The 18,867-nt window shown below is 37.5% G+C and overlaps 1 protein-coding gene across 13 annotated transcripts in view; it reads left to right on the top strand.

Annotated features, from left to right (window-relative positions):
- GPHN (gephyrin) overlaps positions 1–18,867 on the top strand; it is a 640,157-nt gene that overhangs the window by 554,647 nt on the left and 66,643 nt on the right. For all 13 annotated transcript variants that reach the window (XM_059059572.2, XM_059059574.2, XM_059059562.2 and 10 more), the window contains 2 exons: positions 279–432; positions 18,150–18,271. In XM_059059572.2, coding sequence (XP_058915555.1) covers positions 279–432; positions 18,150–18,271 — 276 coding nt within the window. The remainder of the gene's footprint in view (positions 1–278; positions 433–18,149; positions 18,272–18,867) is intronic.

The following is an 18,867-nucleotide window of genomic DNA, read 5'->3' as shown; positions in this document are numbered from 1 at the left end:
TACAAAACAATTTATAAAATAATTTTCAAACATGAAGTAACATACTCCTGTTTAACAGCAATAGGTACAAATCTATTTCTGTCTTCTGTTATGTGATTTAATTTTTTTAATTAAAGAAGCATAGAGTTTAGAATCTCTTTGTTTTAGTATTCTGGTCCTGCCTCATCTCTTGACATTTTCCCCCTTGAGTGTCCTCCTTCTTTAACACTAAAGTTTCCTCTGAGTTGAGAAAATATTGTTCTTAGTCATACTGTTTATGGTTCTGCTTTGACTTTCAGACCCATTGGCCATGACATTAAAAGAGGGGAATGTGTTTTGGCCAAAGGAACCCACATGGGCCCCTCAGAGATTGGTCTTCTGGCAACTGTGGGTGTCACAGAGGTTGAAGTTAATAAGTTTCCAGTGGTTGCAGTCATGTCAACAGGGAATGAGGTAAGGAAAAAAAGGGGGTGGGGGGTGTGACAGCAGTGGAAAGGTGGTGGGTAGTGGGACTTTCAGATGAAAGCATTTCTGACATTGTGTTCTGTGTTATAAATAGAACATTAAGGATGATAGATCTTACCACATTTCTATAACAAGGAGATAATAAATTGGCCTCAGGATAGTTCAAGTACAGAAAATGAAAAGGAAGAACTAGAAATTACATATTAAGAAATGTTCCCTTCCATTTACTAAAATGAAATATTACAACCAATGGCCTTCCACACACTCAGTACCTATAAACAAAGAATGTTGACTGCTAGCTGTAGATATTCAACTATGCAAACCCAGTACTTAGTCTGTTGGGACAATCAATTGTGCACACCCTGCTGCTGAGATGATGGGCCACCTCTGTGTGGGAAATAATTCAACAAACTGGGACACCATGGCTAGCCCCTTTTCTTACTAAACATTCCGTGTGATCTTTAATCACCAGGAAGGATTTGAAAATCAGGGGGTTTTTTTCTCTAAAGATAGCATCTCTAGTAGCATGCTATTCAGAATGTGTCAGAATGTCATTTCAGCCCTGATTTAGGAAGTGGAATTTAGTCTTTTTATGAGAACTCTTGAAAAACTTCCTGTTCCCTGTTTGCTTAGGTTATACAAAACTTCAGTTGGAAGCTGTAAGGTCAAACTGGGAATATTGAAAAGTGAATCTGCTGGAAATTCAAAGTCTAAAAGCAGAATCAAACTACTGAGATTTTTTAAAGTAATTCCTTTAGATCTTATACTATTTTTAAACAGATTTACAGGATTTGGGGTTTTTTTTTTCTCTTTTAACCTCTAACTTTGTTCTGAAAATAAGCCATTTGCTACCATTATTTTTAATTTCCTAGAGTCTTGGAGATGGACGTTTTCAAGGGTCTATTACCCTTATAGTTCTTTTGGAAAGGGCAAAAGAAAAGAATGTTTTGTTTTGCTAATGGAGAGGTAAATCAGAATTCTAGATTTGCTTACTTCCCAGTATAGGTGTACTAGTCATTCCCGAAAACTACTGACTGACCCAAAATAAACATTCTTTTTAATTGATCTACAAAGTGATGATTTGAATATCCCTGACACTATGTTTAGCATCAGAAAGAAATTTCTGTTAAACTGGTTGACTTAATGATCTATTCTTATTTGAGATTTATTTATATGCTTTGTGCATCTAAGTGACTTCATGGGGTTTAGGAAAGCTAAGTAGAATGAGCAAACTAATAGACAACTAGTTATTAGGCAACTTTGTTTAAGCTACATTTATTATGTTCTTCCTAATGACTTTGTAGGTTTGGATTAATTTTCTCAGTTATCCCCCAGAGTACATTGGTAGTATTTTTTAAGCTATCTTTTATACCCTTTATTAAAACTATTTACTAGTAGTAGGGAAAAGTGATGGGGTGAAAATAGAGATGGTACAGGGCTTCCCTGGTGGCGCAGTGGTTGGGAGTCCGCCTGCCGATGCAGGGTATGTGGGTTCGTGCCCCGGTCCGGGAAGATCCCACATGCCGCGGAATGGCTGGGCTCAAGTAAATAAAATAACTGCCCCCCCAAAAAAAAGAATAGAGATGATACATACATGGTAGAATCTAAAGAAGATTTTGTAGTTCTAGTTCCCTGCCCACATAGATTTGATTGTCCTTAGAGAAGCTTTGACAGATTCCCCTACATTCTCTGGCCTGCTGTACTTAACATGGTTTTCCAAGGGAATTATGCTTCCAAGTTCCATGATCTCTGGTTCTATGTAGTTTGACATTCCTCCCTACTCCCATCCAAAGTTAGCTATTATTATGACTCTATCACCATATAGTTTAGTTCAACAAATGTTTGTTGAATACCTCTATGCCAGACACTATACTGGAAACTAGAGATAAAAGTGATAAATAATGCATAGTATCTCTCCTGAGGCTTGAGATCCTCAGATAGCCAGAAAATAATAAGGAAAAAAAAGTATTCATTTATTTCAGAGAGGCCAAAAGAAATTACATTTGTCTATGAATGTGACAAGTCTATAATTTATTCAGTCACAGCACAAGCTCCCCTTAAGTATTAGTTCTGATTTCCCCTGATATGTATGGCTTCACATATGCCACCTCTTGAATCCAGTGTGGTATATTGGTAAGCAGAACAGTAGCCTTAGCCAACCCAAAGAATGCCACACAAGATGTCTATGGATACTGTATTTAAAGCCTGCTCTGTATTTTGTGACTACATGATCTTATTCAGGATGAAGGAATTCTCTTAGAATTGGGAAGGTAGAGTTGTAAACAATAGCTAACACAGACCAGCTGTTGTAGACATTTGTTGATTTCGACAAACTATGCAGGTTAAAATTTAGGTAATACCATTCAATAATTACTTAATTGTGGTTGTACATTTCCAACCTCATGCATTTGTTCAATATATATTAATTAAGCATCTGTTACACGCTGGAATGCTCACCAGAGGTTCTCTTAACTAAACATCAGGCTTAACAAGATATGAATATACTGTACCTTGAACCAGTTTACTTAGAAAGATATTGAACAGGAAGCTCAGCATCCAGCAGGGGAGCATCATGCTTTCTTCAGTGGGACCAGTCATCTTAGCAGTTCACACAGCCATCTAATAGCTGTTCTCTTTGTTCTTCAAGTGACATTTAGGTGCAAGGGAACAAAAATTCCACTAGGAGAGTATGTGAGCCAGCAACTTAGAAGCACCATGTCCTACATAGGAATCAGTATTTCTTATTACAATCTTAGGCAACTTCCAGAGTCCCTGCAAGGGATATGCCCAGCTTCAAGTGTCACCACATTCGTGGAAGCCCAAAGCTTGGCTTTCCACTAGAGATTTATAGTTCATTTGTAATTTCTTCCATTCCATATGCAAGTTACTAATCAGAGACCATTTTACCATAAGAAGTGTTGTCTACTAACAAGCTGACATTTTTCTTTATCAGACTTCCAGAGGAACTGAGCTAGAAAGTTAACCCAAGTTCAAATCTGTCCTTAGAGATGGAGAAAGGGTTTTATTAAGGCTTTACTCTCACATAAAAGAATGCACTGTCTGCAGAAAATTCAAAAACAGTAATAAAACTAACTACAAGTCATTCTGTTCTTTATTATCACCATGCACTGACAATCCTAAACAATGTCAGTGATAAAATACTCCTTTCCACTGAGGCAGTCTTCTCTCACAACCCCTCCCCTTTCAGTATGCTACCATGCTGATGTCAGGCAGTATTCTGACTACTGGAGATACAGCAGCAAGCAGGACAGACCAAGCCCGTGCTCTTACAGAATTTATATTCTGATGGGGGCGGGGCGGCAGGTAGTCAATAAACAAACATATAGTGGTAAATGATATGAATTTTTTAAAAGCCAAGTAAGATAATAAAGAATGCTAGCAGGGCTTCCCTGGTGGCGCAGTGGTTGGGAGTCCACCTACCAACACAGGGGACGCGGGTTCGTGCCCAGTCCCGAAGGATCCTACATGCTGCCGTGGAGCGGCTGGGCCCGTGAGCCATGGACGCTGAGCCTGCGCGTCCGGAGCCTGTGCTCCGCAACGGGAGAGGCCACAGCAGTGAGAGGCCTGCGTACCCCCCCCCCAAAAAAAAGAATGCTAGCAGAAGAGGTATGTGCCAGGTATTATCTATTGAAACTTACTACACATCAGCCCTTTTGTTCTCTCCCCTATACAATAAAGCTGGAAGCCTGAAAACCGTTTCCCAGACTCTCTAGCTGTGGTCCAGTTAGGTTTTGCCATTGAGATGCATTAACATGGTATTAGAAGGTGGAAAGAAGGTAGCAGGAGTATATCTCCTCAACTCAGTAACATCACTTTCCTCCAACAGTCTTGGGGACGATGGTGACTGCAGTTACTGATCTTTAGTAATACACGTCTCTTCTTTTGTTTCTCCAACTCTGCCAACACATTTGTAACCAATCCCATGCGTTAAATCCTCTCTTCTCCTACCCCCTCCATTTGAAATACCTAGAGTTTTGGTTTTCTCGTCCTGGACCTGACTGGTAGACAGAGTCCTCTGTTTTACAAAGGCTAATCAGGCTAGACTGATGAGGGGAAATTAGAGTGGAAATCTGAAGACATTGAGGGTATATGCCACGTGAGCAGAACTGTGTTTCAAGCAGAGGGGACAACAAACACTAAAGCCCTGGAGCACATGCTTATCAAGTTTGAGGAACAGCAAGGAGGCCAATGTGGCTGAAGTATAGAGGGAAATGAGAAAAGTAAAAGGAGATGAGGTTGGAGAGGTAACAGAAACAAGATCATTTTATTCTAAATGGACAGTTTTGAGGAAGCGAAACATAGCATGGAACATAAAATGTCTTAAATTTTTAAATGATCACTCTGGCTTCTATATGTATGGCTCGGCATGTGGGAGAGAAAAAGTGAAAAGCTGGGAGGCCAGTTAAAAGGATATGCAGTGGTTACTGTCTGTACCTCTTTGAAGCTTGTATTGTTTGTTCACTACTGTATTACCAATGCTGATAAAATTGCCTGACACACACACACACACACACACACACAAATAAAATTAAAATTAAAAATTAAAATAAATTTTAAAATTTAAAAAAGAAAAGAATATGCAATACTCCAGCAAGAGATTTGGACCAGAATGGTAGTGGAGATGGTGAGGAGTAACCAGATCCAGGATACATTTTGAAGGTAAAATCAACAAACAGGATTTGCCAGTGAATTCAAAGTAGAAGATAAGAGAAAGTTAAAAGTCAAGATGAACTCCATTCCACAAAATATATTGTTTCCCTTGAAACTGTCGATGGTGACTTACAGGTCTTTAAACTGGACATCAGTCAGCCAGCTGCCATTAGCTTCAGGAAGTCAAGATTGTATGCTTGTTATCTAGTTACCCAAAGTACTAGCAATAAATATTCCTTCTATAGATGGTGAGTTTTCTTCTAGTTTCAGTCACCTTCTGCCATATTCCATAACTCATTCATTCATTTCTAGTCATTCTCATTCTTCCTACCCCCTCCTTCCCTGTCTCTCCCTCTCTCCCTTGCTCTCTCTCTCTGTCTCTCTCTCACGCACACACACATACCCAGAACTAAGTGTATTTATCTCCACTATGCCTCTCCTTATTTTATTCTGTCTTTTGTAAATCTCTTGGCCACTCTCAATAACAGATGTCTGTACAAACAAGTTTAAACTTTAGATATATAAAGTCTGTCTAAAATTTCCATATACTGTTCTTTGGGAGCTGCCACAAGCAGCTGTTATTATAAAAGTAGAATCTTTAAAATCTTTGTCCCCACTAATAAGAGAAGGAATAAGGGGCTTCCCTGGTGGCGCAGTGGTTGAGAATCCGCCTGCCGATGCAGGGGACACGGGTTCGTGCCCCAGTCCGGGAAGATCCCACATACCGCGGAGCGGCTGGGCCCGTGAGCCATGGCCACTGAGCCTGTGCATCCGGAGCCTGTGCTCCGCAACGGGAGAGGCCACAACAGTGAGAGGCCCGCGTACCGCAAAAAAAAAAAAAAAAAAAAGAGAAGGAATAAGAAGTTGAGTGTCTACTATGACCAGTACTGCTATGTGCTTTATGATTAAAGCAACACTATGAGGTTAATATAATTATCCTTATTTTTACATAAGAGAAAATTGAAGCGCATAAACAAAGCAACTTACCCAACATTATATATGTTGTGTAAGTGATGAAGCCTGGTTTCACACCTAAATTTTTTGGCTGTAATGACTTTTTCCACTATTCCACAATGCTTCCCACTTCCTTAAATTTCATTTCCCCAGCTTTTTATTGGCAATCTCTGAAACCTATCAGGTTAGATAATCCATTACTTTCTTCTAGCCACACTATATTTCTTGTCCAGATTAAGGACTATGACTCACCACTTTAAAGTTGCCCTCACTAACACTTCAGATAGCTTCACTCCTTTAATCTATTCCTTTGCCTTCTGTGGTGATACCAAAAGTGAAAGACTCCATTCTCCACTTTCTCCATTTTTGCTCCCAAGCAGAAAAACATTACTGAAAAAGTTCATAGAACTATGATTACCTGAACAACTACAAATTACTGCCATTTAATGGCAACCTGACACTTAAAGTTGTTCAGTAATTCTGATGTAACTGTCTTGTTGATTTTCTAGTACATTCTTCCAGTTCCAGTATGATTGTTCCTTCTTACACTCTATACCCTCTTTAAACCTCAGTAGCAACCCTACTTTGTACACTTGGCAGATGACCTAACCACCTTTATGGGAAAAAAGTGAAGGTAAAAAATAAATATATTTGTCAAACTGAACTAAATGAGATCTCCCTCTTCTTCCCGTCTCATTACCTCGAAAATTTCCCCATTCCTTTAGCTATCCTCCTTTCTTCCAATCTAAAAGGAAAAGGTACTTCTTTCTAAGAACAATTCCTCTACTTCTACCTTTAGACCCACTTTTTCTCACCTTCCTCAGAACTTTGATTTCTAAATTACTTCCTATGTCTTCTATGTTCTCTGGTTATTTTCTTTCTAGTGGCTCATCCTCCTTCCACAACCAGACAGACAAAGATTACTGCTATCAGAAGAGAACCTATATTTAAACACCTTCTTGTCTCCTTGAGCTACTGCATATTCACCTCCTATCCACTACCAGCTTTGTTGAGAGGTCTGCACATGCTGCCTTTCCTTCCTCACTCTGCACTTTCTTCTCAAACTCCTGAATCTCATTATTGCCCTCCATTAGTACAGAAACTGCTTTCCTGAGTATACTATTCACCTCCTAACCTCTAAAACCTGCTCTGATATTTATCTTCCTTATGCTGTCTGTATCATTTGACATCAGTGGCATTCCTCACCCACCACCTTGAAACTGTCTCTTTCCTGGTGTTCCATGATTGTTCTCTCTTGATGCCCTGCCAACTACTACTTTTATTCCTCAGCATCCCTTATCTTGATCCCATTCCCTAATTGGAATATTCCCCTAGGATGCTGTTCTCTGCTGTGTCTTCCACTCTCTCTAAATTCTCCCTTAGAGTTTTCCTCTCATGTCAAATATATGCAGGTAACTTCCCGTATCTGTAGCCCTAAACTTAACCTCTTTTGTAAATTCAAGCCTTCATTTACAACTTCCTCTGGATATTTCCACCTGATGTTCCACCATTACCTAATTTCACTTACCATCTTTCCCTTCCTGCCATGAAGAGTGGAATGCTTCCTTCCTGACTTGCCTCTTTTTTAAAGACATCACTATTCCCTGAAACTGTTATTGCCAAGGTCATCAGTGACATTTAATTTTTTTTTCATTTTTAATTACAGTAGAAAACACATAACAAAAAATTTATCATCTTAACTATTTTAAGTGTATACTTCAGTAGTTTTAAGTACATTCACATTGTTTTGCAACCAATCTCCAGAACAGTTTTTATCTTGCAAAACTGAAATTCTATACTCATTAAACACAGCTCCCCATTTCCTCCCTCCCACAGCCCATGGCAACCACCATTCTACTTTCTATCTATATGAATTTGGTTACTCTCTGTCCCTCATATGAGTGTCATCATTATAGAATTTGTCTTTTTGTGTCTGCCTTATTTCACTTAGCAAAATATCCTCAAGTTTCAACCATGTTGTAGCATGTATCAGAATTTTCTTCCTTTATAAGGTTTGTAAAGGAGGTGAATCTTGAGCCTTCAGTATAGTTTTTAACAATGTAAAAAATGACCATGGATTGGCAGACCGGGAGACAGTGCTGAGTATAGTTGAGGAGGAGAAAGTCATAAGATTAGTGTTTGAGAAAGATCATTTTCAGTAGATGTGTGCTCCTGAGCAACAGAAATGTCAAAACTCCCCATACAAAGACCACCAGAGCCCTGGGTAGGACTCATTAGAATTTGTAATCTAGGCAGGTTGCTGGATCTGGACAGTCAGTAGCCTTATCTTTGGAACATATGAATCTATGTGGAGTTACTATTAAATCACTTTGTTCATGGTCTTAGAACATGTGATTCTGAATGAGCTGGTGTTAAAAAACAATTTCAGCTAAGACAGTTTGTGCTCTGTATTATGGTTTGGCATAATTTATCTATTAAAAGTCATAGTACACTTTTGCAAGTTCTGATTTCAATTTCATTTCTCAGTGCCCCCACTTCTGGTCACTTTCAGCCTATATTAGCTCATTATCTTTGAGATGTGATCAATCCAGATTGGTACCACTTTTTGATGGGCTATGATTGTGTATTAGGTTTTCTGAGGTAGTTTTTTTGATCTCTACATGCACCATGCCTTTGTGTACTCTTTATTTCATGATAATTTGTTGAACCATATAGCTTACAGCAAATGTGCAGCAACATTTAAGACTCTAGAGTTTATATATTCAGCCACTGCTATACAGACAAACATTAGGACAAATATATTACCAAAGTTTGCAAGGTACTTCAAACCCATGATTCTAGACTTCCAAACCTGTACATGAAAATATATCAAATATTTTAGCATTGTTCCCTTTACAAGAAGAAAGGAGCAAATCTTTGTATTATGTAGTAGCCATCCAATAAACTCAAAAATTGCTTAAAAGGTATAAAAGCTAATAGATTTATTCCAAATTTGGGAAAGGCAAAGCCAAGAAGAGTTGTCAGAAGAAACAAGATATTAATATGTCATAAATAAAGACAATAAATATTTACAGACAATATTTTTTTTTTTCTTTTTTTTTTTTTTTTTTTTTTTGTGGTATGCGGGCCTCTCACTGCTGTGGCCCCTCCCGCTGCGGAGCACAGGCTCCGGACGCACAGGCCCAGCGGCCATGGCCCACGGGCCCAGCCGCTCCGCGGCATGTGGGATCCTCCCGGACCAGGGCATGAACCCGTGACCCCTGCATCGGCAGGCGGACTCTCAACCACTGCGCCACCAGGGAAGCCCTACAGACAATATTTTTAATCAATAATAAGTAACCATTATTTTTAGAAGCTTTTGATTTAAATGATTTAAGAATGTGCCATAAACCAGAGAGTTAACAGAATATTTTGGTTATAAAAAGGGACCTTTGTTATCTGGACACAAAATAACTTAGCCATTTTTAACAAAAAGAAAACCCAAATTCTAGTAACAATTTACAATAAAAGGTCCATAGGCCTTTTTTCCTTATGAATGAGCCCACGTCATGTAGCCAACTTTGTCAATGTTTTTAATACATATTATTCTTCCTGTATATTCATTATTTGTAGTTATTACTGCCAAGCAATAAGTCATTTCCCTTCAGACCTTCTATACTTTACTGAATAATACTCCTAAATTTATTTTTTTACTGTCTTCCGTTATATTTTGGCACAATCAGTTATTTTTACTTTAAGAAAAATATAGTTCTGTTTTTTCCCAATAAATAAAACATAACCATTACCTTGCACAAGCATTCCTCTATCTTCATATATCCTTTCTACCCTGTTAATAATGGTTACTTTAACCTGTTAATGATGTACTTAATAAAAACACTGGTATATATTTTTTTAACATCTTTATTGGAGTATAATTGCTTTACATTGATGTGTTAGTTTCTGCTTTATAACAAAGTGAATCAGCTATACATATACATATATCCCCATATCTCCTCCCTCTTACGTCTCCCTCCCACCCTCCCTATCCCACCCCTCTAGGTGGACACAAAACACGGAGCTGATCTCCCTGTGCTATGCGGCTGCTTCCCACTAGCTATCTATTTTATGTTTGGTAGTGTATATATGTCCATGCCACTCCCTCACTTCTTCCTAGCTTACCCCTCCCCCTCCCCATGTCCTCAAGTCCATTCTCTACATCAAGCACTGGTATATTAAACATTATAGTGTCCACATATCCAAGATTATCAGTCAATCAAATTAATATTAGTTTAAGATCTTAGAGTTAACTAAGGATCTGGCAATTAAAATTTAATTTCTTATAAAGTCATGATTTAATAGAAGCATTATAGGAATTCATCTTGTAAGGGAGGAAAAATATTTTTTCCTCTACCTTTCTAATTTCTCAAGCTCTGAATTTTATTACTTCTGTAACAAAAGACAGATTAATAAGAGAAAAGCACAGCATTAATTTAATGTGACTTTTATGTAACACGAGAGGCTTCATTTTAAAAAAATGAAAACCTGAAGAATCAGTTAAACCTGAGCATTTTTTTTTATTAGTTTTGATGAAGAATGGAAAGTCGTGGAGAAATATGAAAGGACAGAAGTCATGAGGAAAGTGTAGTAAACTGGGGGAAACTTAGCAAGGCCTGTTCCTTCAGATTCCTCTCTCTGTCCCTTCACCTTCAGAGATAAGGATGCTCCTTTCCTCTGGGCATAGGGAGGGCACCTCTAACAAGGGTTTTTTGATGTGCTTCAGGGGAAACTCAGAAAGTCCTTCCTGCATGTACTATTTCTCAAATTCCTTCAGCTTAAAATATTCACTAGGCCAAATGCCATATTTAGGGGTAGTGTGCCTTGAACCTCATCAGTCTCTTTTCATAGAGACATTCCATATCATCATCCCCATATTTAGATCAACACAATTTAGAAGGTTCAAATTAGGATTTTTTAAATAAGAAAATAGGGAATTCCCTGGCAATCCAGTGGTTAGGACTCCACACTTCCACTTCCAGGGTCCCAGGTTTGATCCCTGGTCAGGGAACTAGGATCCCACAAGTCGTGTGGCATGGCCAAAAAAAAAACCTGTTAAGATTTTTTATATATATGTATGTATAACTGATTTACTTTGCTGTACAGCAGAAACTAACACAAGCTTGTAAATCAACTATACTCCAATAAAAATTAATTTAAAAAATTTTTTTTTAAATAAGAGTTTTTAAGAATAGACAAAAAAAAAAAAAAAAAGCAGAGACCCAAGTCTTACATAACTAGAATATTATACTAGTATAACTTTCTTACATGGTGGTAAAGTTAGGAAAAAAACACAGGACAGTTTTTAAACTAAAATTATTAAATCAGTCTAACATGTCCAGAATCATGATAATAGAAATAGAATATGAATTTTTTCTAATACAATTTGTAAACCTCTGTATTTATAAACCAAATTCTTAAAGACTCCTTAGATTATGTTTAAAAGCTCTGTATGTTCCTTTTTCTTTCTTACATCCAAGCAACCAAGGCAATTAATTTAACTCTCAATTAAAACTTTTTTTTTCAGAGTTTAATTAAAAGCCACTTAGAATAAGACCTTTCTCCATTAGAGTTTATAATCTGACTTTTCTCACCTTTTTTTGTGTTAGGTCTGTTTGTCTGGACTATCTGGGTATTTCTAAGGTGTGGCCATAATTAATTAATGTCCATAATTAATTAATGGAATTAATTAATTAATTACATTTTCCAAAAGAAAGAGAAAGTAAGGATATATAAGGAAGCTGTTTAAAATGGATATGGTAATAGTTACTGAACTATAAAATTCTAGGGGCTTCCCTGGTGGCGCAGTGGTTGAGAGTCTGCCTGCCAATGCAGGGGGCACGGGTTCGTGCCCCAGTCCGGGAGGATCCCACATGCCACAGAGCAGCTGGGCCCATGAGCCATGGCCGCTAAGCCTGCTCATCCAGAACCTGTGCTCCGCAACAGGAGAGGTCACAACAGTGAGAGGCCCGTGTACCGCAAAAAAAAAAAAAAAAAAATTCTAATACCTTCCCTTTGCAAAGAGGAGAAAAGTCTTAGATGCAGACAAACCCATTTCAATACATTATAAAGAGAGAAAATAAGTTATTACAACCAGTCTTAGGCCCTTTGACAATTCCATCAAGACCATCAAGATAGGATTAAATAGGATTATTCCATCAAGGTAGGATTAAATCTCTGAAGAACAGAAACAAAGAAGGAGGTCTCTTAAAATAAACTAAGTGATTTCTCTTTTAGACAAATAAGACAGAGAATTTCCTCAATCCAGGGTTTAACAAACTTTTAAATATTTTGTATTTTTATTGAAATTTCATTTTGAAGCAGTGCATAACAATAAAAGTGATAATCATTGAATATTGCAAATTGTATTTGCCCTTTGTTCTAAAAGTGCTTTCTAGTGAATAATTGTCATGTCAAAAGTATTCTAAAATGACCACTGCAATTCCAAATTTTCCTTGATGAAACTATGCTTTCTAGAAAAATAAATGCAAGAAAGATAAAACAGAAGCCAACTTATGCCAGGAGAAGTACAAGTTTATTATTAGATGAATCCATGAATTCATTAGCTAAAAGCCAGTCAACAGGGAAAATATCACTTATACATGTCTAAAGTCCTTAAAACTAAGGTTGAAAACGGAGCTGGAGGAATCAGACTCCCTGACTGCAGACTATACTAGAAAGCTACAGTAATCAAGACAATATGGTACTGGCACAAAAACAGAAACATATATCAATAGAACAAGATAGAAAACCCAGAGATAAACCCACGCACCTATGGTCAACTAATCTATGACAAAGGAGGCAAGGATATACAATGGAGAAAAGACAGTCTCTTCAATAAGTGGTGCTGGGAAAACTGGACAGCTACAGGTAAAAGAATGAAATTAGAACACTCCCTAACACCATACACAAAGATAAACTCAAAATGGATTAGAGACCTAAATGAAGACCAGACACTATAAAACTCTTAGAGGAAAACATAGGCAGAACACTCTTACATAAATCACAGCAAGATCTTTTTTGATCCACGTCCTAGAGTAATGGAAATAAAAACAAAAATAAACAAATGGGACCCAATGAAACTTAAAATCTTTTGCACAGCAAAGGAAACCATAAACAAGATGAAAAGACAACCCTTAGAATGGGAGAAAATATTTGCAAACGAATCAACAGACAAAGGATTAATCTCCAAAATATGTAAACAACTCATGCAGCTCAATATTAAAAAAACAAAAAACCCAATCCAAAAATGGGCAGAAGGCCTAAATAGACATTTCTCCCAAGAAGACATAAAGATGGCCAAGAAGCACATGAAAAGCTGCTCAACATCACTAATTATTAGAGAAATGTAAATCCAAACTACAATGAGGTATCACCTCACACCAGTTAGAATGGGCATCATCAGAAGATCTACTAACAACAAATGCTGGAGAGGGTGTGGAGAAAAGGGAACCCTCTTGCACTGTTGATGGGAATGTAAACTGATACAGCCACTATGGAGAACAATATGGAGGTTCCTTAAAAAACTAAAAATAGAATTACCATATGATCCAGCAATCCCACTACTGGGCATGTACCCAGAGAAAACCATAATTCAAAAAGACACATGCACCCCAATGTTCATTGCAGCACTATTTACAATAGCCAGGTCATGGAAGCAACCTAAATGCCCATCAACAGGCGAATGGATAAAGATGTGGTACTTATATACAATGGAATATTACTCAGCCATAAAAAGGAACGAAATTGGGTCATTTGTTGAGACGTGGATGGATCTAGAGACTGTCATACAGAGTGAAGTAAGTTAGAAAGAGAAAAACAAATATCGTATATTAACGCATGTGTGTGGAACCTGGAAGAATGGTACAGATGAACCAGTTTGCAGGGCAGAAGTTGAGACACAGATGTAGAGAACAAACGTATGGACACCAAGGGGGGAAAGCGGCAGGGGGTGGGGGTAAGGGTGGGATGAATTGGGTGATTGGGATTGACATATATACACTGATGTGTATAAAATTGATGGCTAATAAGAACCTGCTGTATAAAAAAAAAAAAGTAAAAAAAAAAAACTAAGGTTGAACCCTTGAGAGTTAACGCTAAAAGGCATCAGGCCAGAATGGGGAGGTAGATCTCTCTGAAAGCCAGTTTCTCATACATAAACAAAGAAAAGTTCTTACAGACACACAACAATGTAGCCAATTGACAAACAAAATGGTTAGTAGCAAATCAACACTTTAGCAAACCAACAGTAAGGAAAACAAAAATCCTTACCAATTCAGTCAGATAACCAAAAAGTCCTGGGAACCTTACTCTTAGAGCAGAAAAATTTTCCATCTACCCTTCTAGGTTCTTTGGCTGATCTAATAATTAAACTGACATAAGGCAGATTAACAGGAGAAAAATTTAATTTTGTACATATAGGAATCCCATAAAAATATGAGACCCAAAGGCAGTCAGGCAATTGAGGCTTGTATGTCAGTCAATCTGAGCTAAGGAATGGGCTAGGGCCTGGGGCTTCAAAAGGGAGAAGGGCAGTTCAGGAAGATGAGAAGAGCAGATGTTTAGGAATCAGATGTTTGCCCTGCCATGCAGGTAAGTCTGTGAGATAAAAAGTTATCTCTGGGGGCTTCCCTGGTGGCTCAGTGGTTGAGAATCTGCCTGCCGATGCAGGGGACACGGCGGTCCAGGAAGACTGGGCCTGTGAGCCATGGCCACTGAGCCTGTGCATCCAGAGCCTGTGCTCCGCAACGGGAAAAAAAAAAAAGTTATCTCTGGTAATGGCTCTCTTTCTGGGCCAGGCCCCCTGTCTAATTTCTTTTAGGCAGTGAAGGGAGTAGTAAATGTTTTTACTGAGTCTGCTGGGTCTTGATTGTCTTCAGCTCAAAGTAGTGCGTGTGCCAAATGGACACATTTGGAGGTGGCATATTCTGCTCCCCTTCAAAAACAAAATAAATTTCAGCTAACTTTGGGAGCTCAACAAAAATATATCAGAGTTTAATGTAAGTGCTGGACTTACCATCATAAAGACTCCCCTGAGCAAAGAGGCTCAAAAGACCTCAGTGAAGTGTAATGTAACCAATATGAGAATAGTGGTGGCATGAGGTCTTGCCTAAGTGTTGGTAGGGACCTTCATGACCATCATTGTCCTAATACAAAGGCCACCGGGGAAACCTGTTGATCATACAAAGCTGGATATATTAAAGTTTCTGAGCAAGGAAGAGCATCACCTTGAGAGTCTCAGTAGTGTCTCAAGAGGAGGAAGTTACAGAAGGATACTTACAGGATTTTGAGGACTGGGATTGGTCATGAGGTGGTTTTAAGGTAGTTGGTAAGTACGATCTAGGCAGAGACTGATAACATTTTGTGAAATAGGTGAGTTGCTGAAACAATTTCATTTTATCTGTGGAGCACGAGTCCATATGGAGTTACCATGGTCTCTAATTGTCTATAATCTTATAGGAACATACAGGTCTGAACAAGCTTATGTTATAACAATTTGACTTAAGATAGTTTGTTACTTATCATAGTCTGGTACAGATTACCTGTTATGCAAGTAATCGTACAGTTTTGCAAGTAGATGTATCTATTTTATTTCTCAGAAGGAAAGAGTCTGTCGGCAAGATAGCCAATTATAAGGCTTTTGCAGAAATTCAGATATATTGAATGCCTGAAATTGGGGGATGGGGAGGGTTGATAAGAGAGTGAATGAAAATGTAGTGTCAAGGAGGAGATGGATTCCTGTGTATAAAGGAGCAAAACATTAAAAAAAAAAAAAGGAGATGGAGTAAGGATTAAGTATTGAAACCTTTGGGAAGATAGTGGACTACAAAGGGAAAAAAATCAAAGGCTAAATGTTTGAAAGCTGGAAATACAGTGGCACCACTGACAATAACAGAAAAGGAAATTGAAATTTAGTATGTGGTAGATAAGAAAGTAACAAGGTATGAAGATAATGGGTTATGTTTTTGTTTTTTTGTTTGTTTTGGGTTATGTTTTATTTTACTTTATATTGTATATTTTTCTTTTATATTTTAACTAGAATAAGTTTCAGGCATCATTCCAGAGATGACTAGAAGTATAAGAAGCTGGAAAATAAGATTACATTTTTAAAGAGGAATATTGTGAATTTATTCTAGTATATGCAACCTTATAATCTTCCATTTGATTCTGTATGTTTTCTTTGAAAATACTTAAAATGCACTGGAAATCCCATACCCTCACTTAACTAGCTATTATTTCATTATGTGAATTTTACAGACAAACGACTGGTTCTCTAGTGCTTGCCAATTGTTCTATTATTTCTGGAACTGTGTGCAGCAAAATAACAGAGAGGAACATGAATGGCAAAGAAACCACCCTAATAACGGGGAAATCTTATTACTCAGTTGGTGGTCAGTACCCTTTGTGAAAAAAATATTAATAACGGCTCAGTTTTCTTTCTGCAGCAACTTGTCTGATTAATGGAGTTTAAAAGCTGCAAGCCTTGGCCTTATAAAATTATAAGTTCAATAACTGTGTGTTTAATAAATCAGAAAATTAATCTGTATTAGTACTACAATAGCCATTTTCCAAGCTCTGCCAGTGACTAAGGATGGAAGTGGGTTGCAGTGTCACATGGGATCTGATTAAGTTAGATTAGTGCAGTATTTGAAGGGGAGTCTCCCAGGTGACAGTGAATAAGATGATCAAAGTTTTTCTGCAGGTATTTGAAGGGGACAGTTGTTTGCAAAGCTACTACTTTTCCAACATAAAGCCAAAGGTCCAGCCACATGGTATCACTAATGAGTCAGAAGGAAGACTAAAGGGGCTTGAGGTCATTGTTTGGCAGAACTGAGATACAAAACCCTGGGTATTGACCATATTAACAGCCTAAGCATCTGAAATGTGCAGGCTTGCCTTCAACCTCCTAAGATAATATTCCAGATTTTCTCACTTCAAAGATGTACTCTTTTTTTCATTTTGTAATTTTCTGAAATCAAAGTACATCTTAAAATTGTGTAAATTAAATTTGCATGTTGTGTGTGTCTGTGTGTGTTAGGTACCTCCTACTCTTAAGTATTTTATAATCTAATAAATGTAAATCTGTGTTCACATTATAAACTGATTCCATACTAGCATCTAGGAGTAACAATATGAGAACAATTGGGGGGAATTAGGTGCTCTTTCAATATCATGTATCATAAAGAAAGGACAGAGAATTGTTGTATATTTATCTATGTTAACTGAGTGTTCATTATCTCAGTCCTAACAACTGCCTTTCGAGGTAGTTTTATTACTATATATTATAAATGAGAAAATTATGGCATAATGTGTTTGGGCAACTTGAATTTGAACCTTATCTGAATAAGGTAGACTCTTGCTACTACACTACACTGCTTCATTGGAACATCCTAACATAAAATAAGCTTATAATTTTCTTCATTGACATATAATAGTAGATATTAAATCTCTAAAGGGTGATTCAATTCAAAGTCATGGAATCATGGGTGTGTGCAGTTAAGTATTACTTGTTTAAGTTTGCTAATAGAGACAAGATATCTGGCTCCCTCTCCTTCACATAAGTTTAACTTCTTCGGTACTACTGATCCCACTTCACAAAAGAGATCAAAAAGCTTGAAAGAAAAGATAAATGATCATTCTCTTCAGACTTGAGAATATCATGTCACACGGTCTCTTCCTCAAATATTCTCAGTGAAGGACAGATTAGAAAATAATAGTGGGAGGAAAAAAGAAAGTTTTTTTTTTAATTTGACCCAGTAAACAACCAACCAGTAGAAAGGCAGCTATCTCCAGAGCACTATTCTGTCAAATTGTAGCCAAAGCTGGTGTGATATTTGGCCTGCTGTTTAGTCACCACTTAAATTTCTGCATGTTTTTTAATTCTGGAGGAATGTTTTCTCATCCTCCTATGCTTTCAATATTTATCAAAGATCCTTTGAGTATATATCTTCTATGGACCAGATACTGTTATAGGTGCTAGATGTGCTAAACTCTGTTTACTAGATCTATTTTTTTCCCATTAACAATAGGCAATATTATCCTAGGAAAGTAATTTGTAGTGGTTTTTTTTTTTTTTGGCTTTGTAGCTGCTAAATCCTGAAGATGACCTCTTACCAGGAAAGATTCGAGACAGCAATCGTTCAACCCTCTTAGCAACAATTCAGGAGCATGGTTACCCCACAATCAACTTGGGAATTGTGGGAGACAAGTAAGTATTGGATTTTATTTTGAAGTTGTTATTGTACAAATATGAATTTTAGGAGTACTAACTAGGTGGGATTGTTGCTAAAGAGAAAGAAATTTAATACCATAATTTTCACTTATTTCATTCTTCAGAAGTCAAAGAATTATGGCGATGTCTATGTCCTTTAGCGATAGACATTTTTCTGGAATGCCTTTTACAATAGGAGAAATATGTTGCTCTGCTTTGGGTGTTATTCCTATTCATACTTTTACTTATGTCAGGAAAGATAGGGAAGACATGGGTAAGAAGAGCAAGAGGGAAATGTCAAAATTAGTACTAACTGATTCTTAGAAGTTTAAGTACAATTATTTTCTAGGACTTTTATATTGATTTTTGTATTCTTGTATAACCTGAGTTTCTCCAGGCTTCACCCACTTGTAAATACAAAGGGAGGCACATTGACTATAATTGCCCATCTCTGAGAGCATATTACCCCATTTACTAAATTAACTCAGCCCTCTGCTAAATTCCCCAAGTATTTCTGTAAATTTCCAACTGCATCTCCAGCTCCAGCTGCACATGCAATCAAAAACAAGTCTGCTCTTTCTGAGCATCCCACT

This window comes from Kogia breviceps, chromosome 3 (genome assembly GCF_026419965.1).
Source record: "Kogia breviceps isolate mKogBre1 chromosome 3, mKogBre1 haplotype 1, whole genome shotgun sequence".
Lineage (NCBI taxonomy): Eukaryota > Metazoa > Chordata > Mammalia > Artiodactyla > Physeteridae > Kogia > Kogia breviceps.
This window is presented reverse-complemented; position numbering and strand designations above follow the sequence as displayed.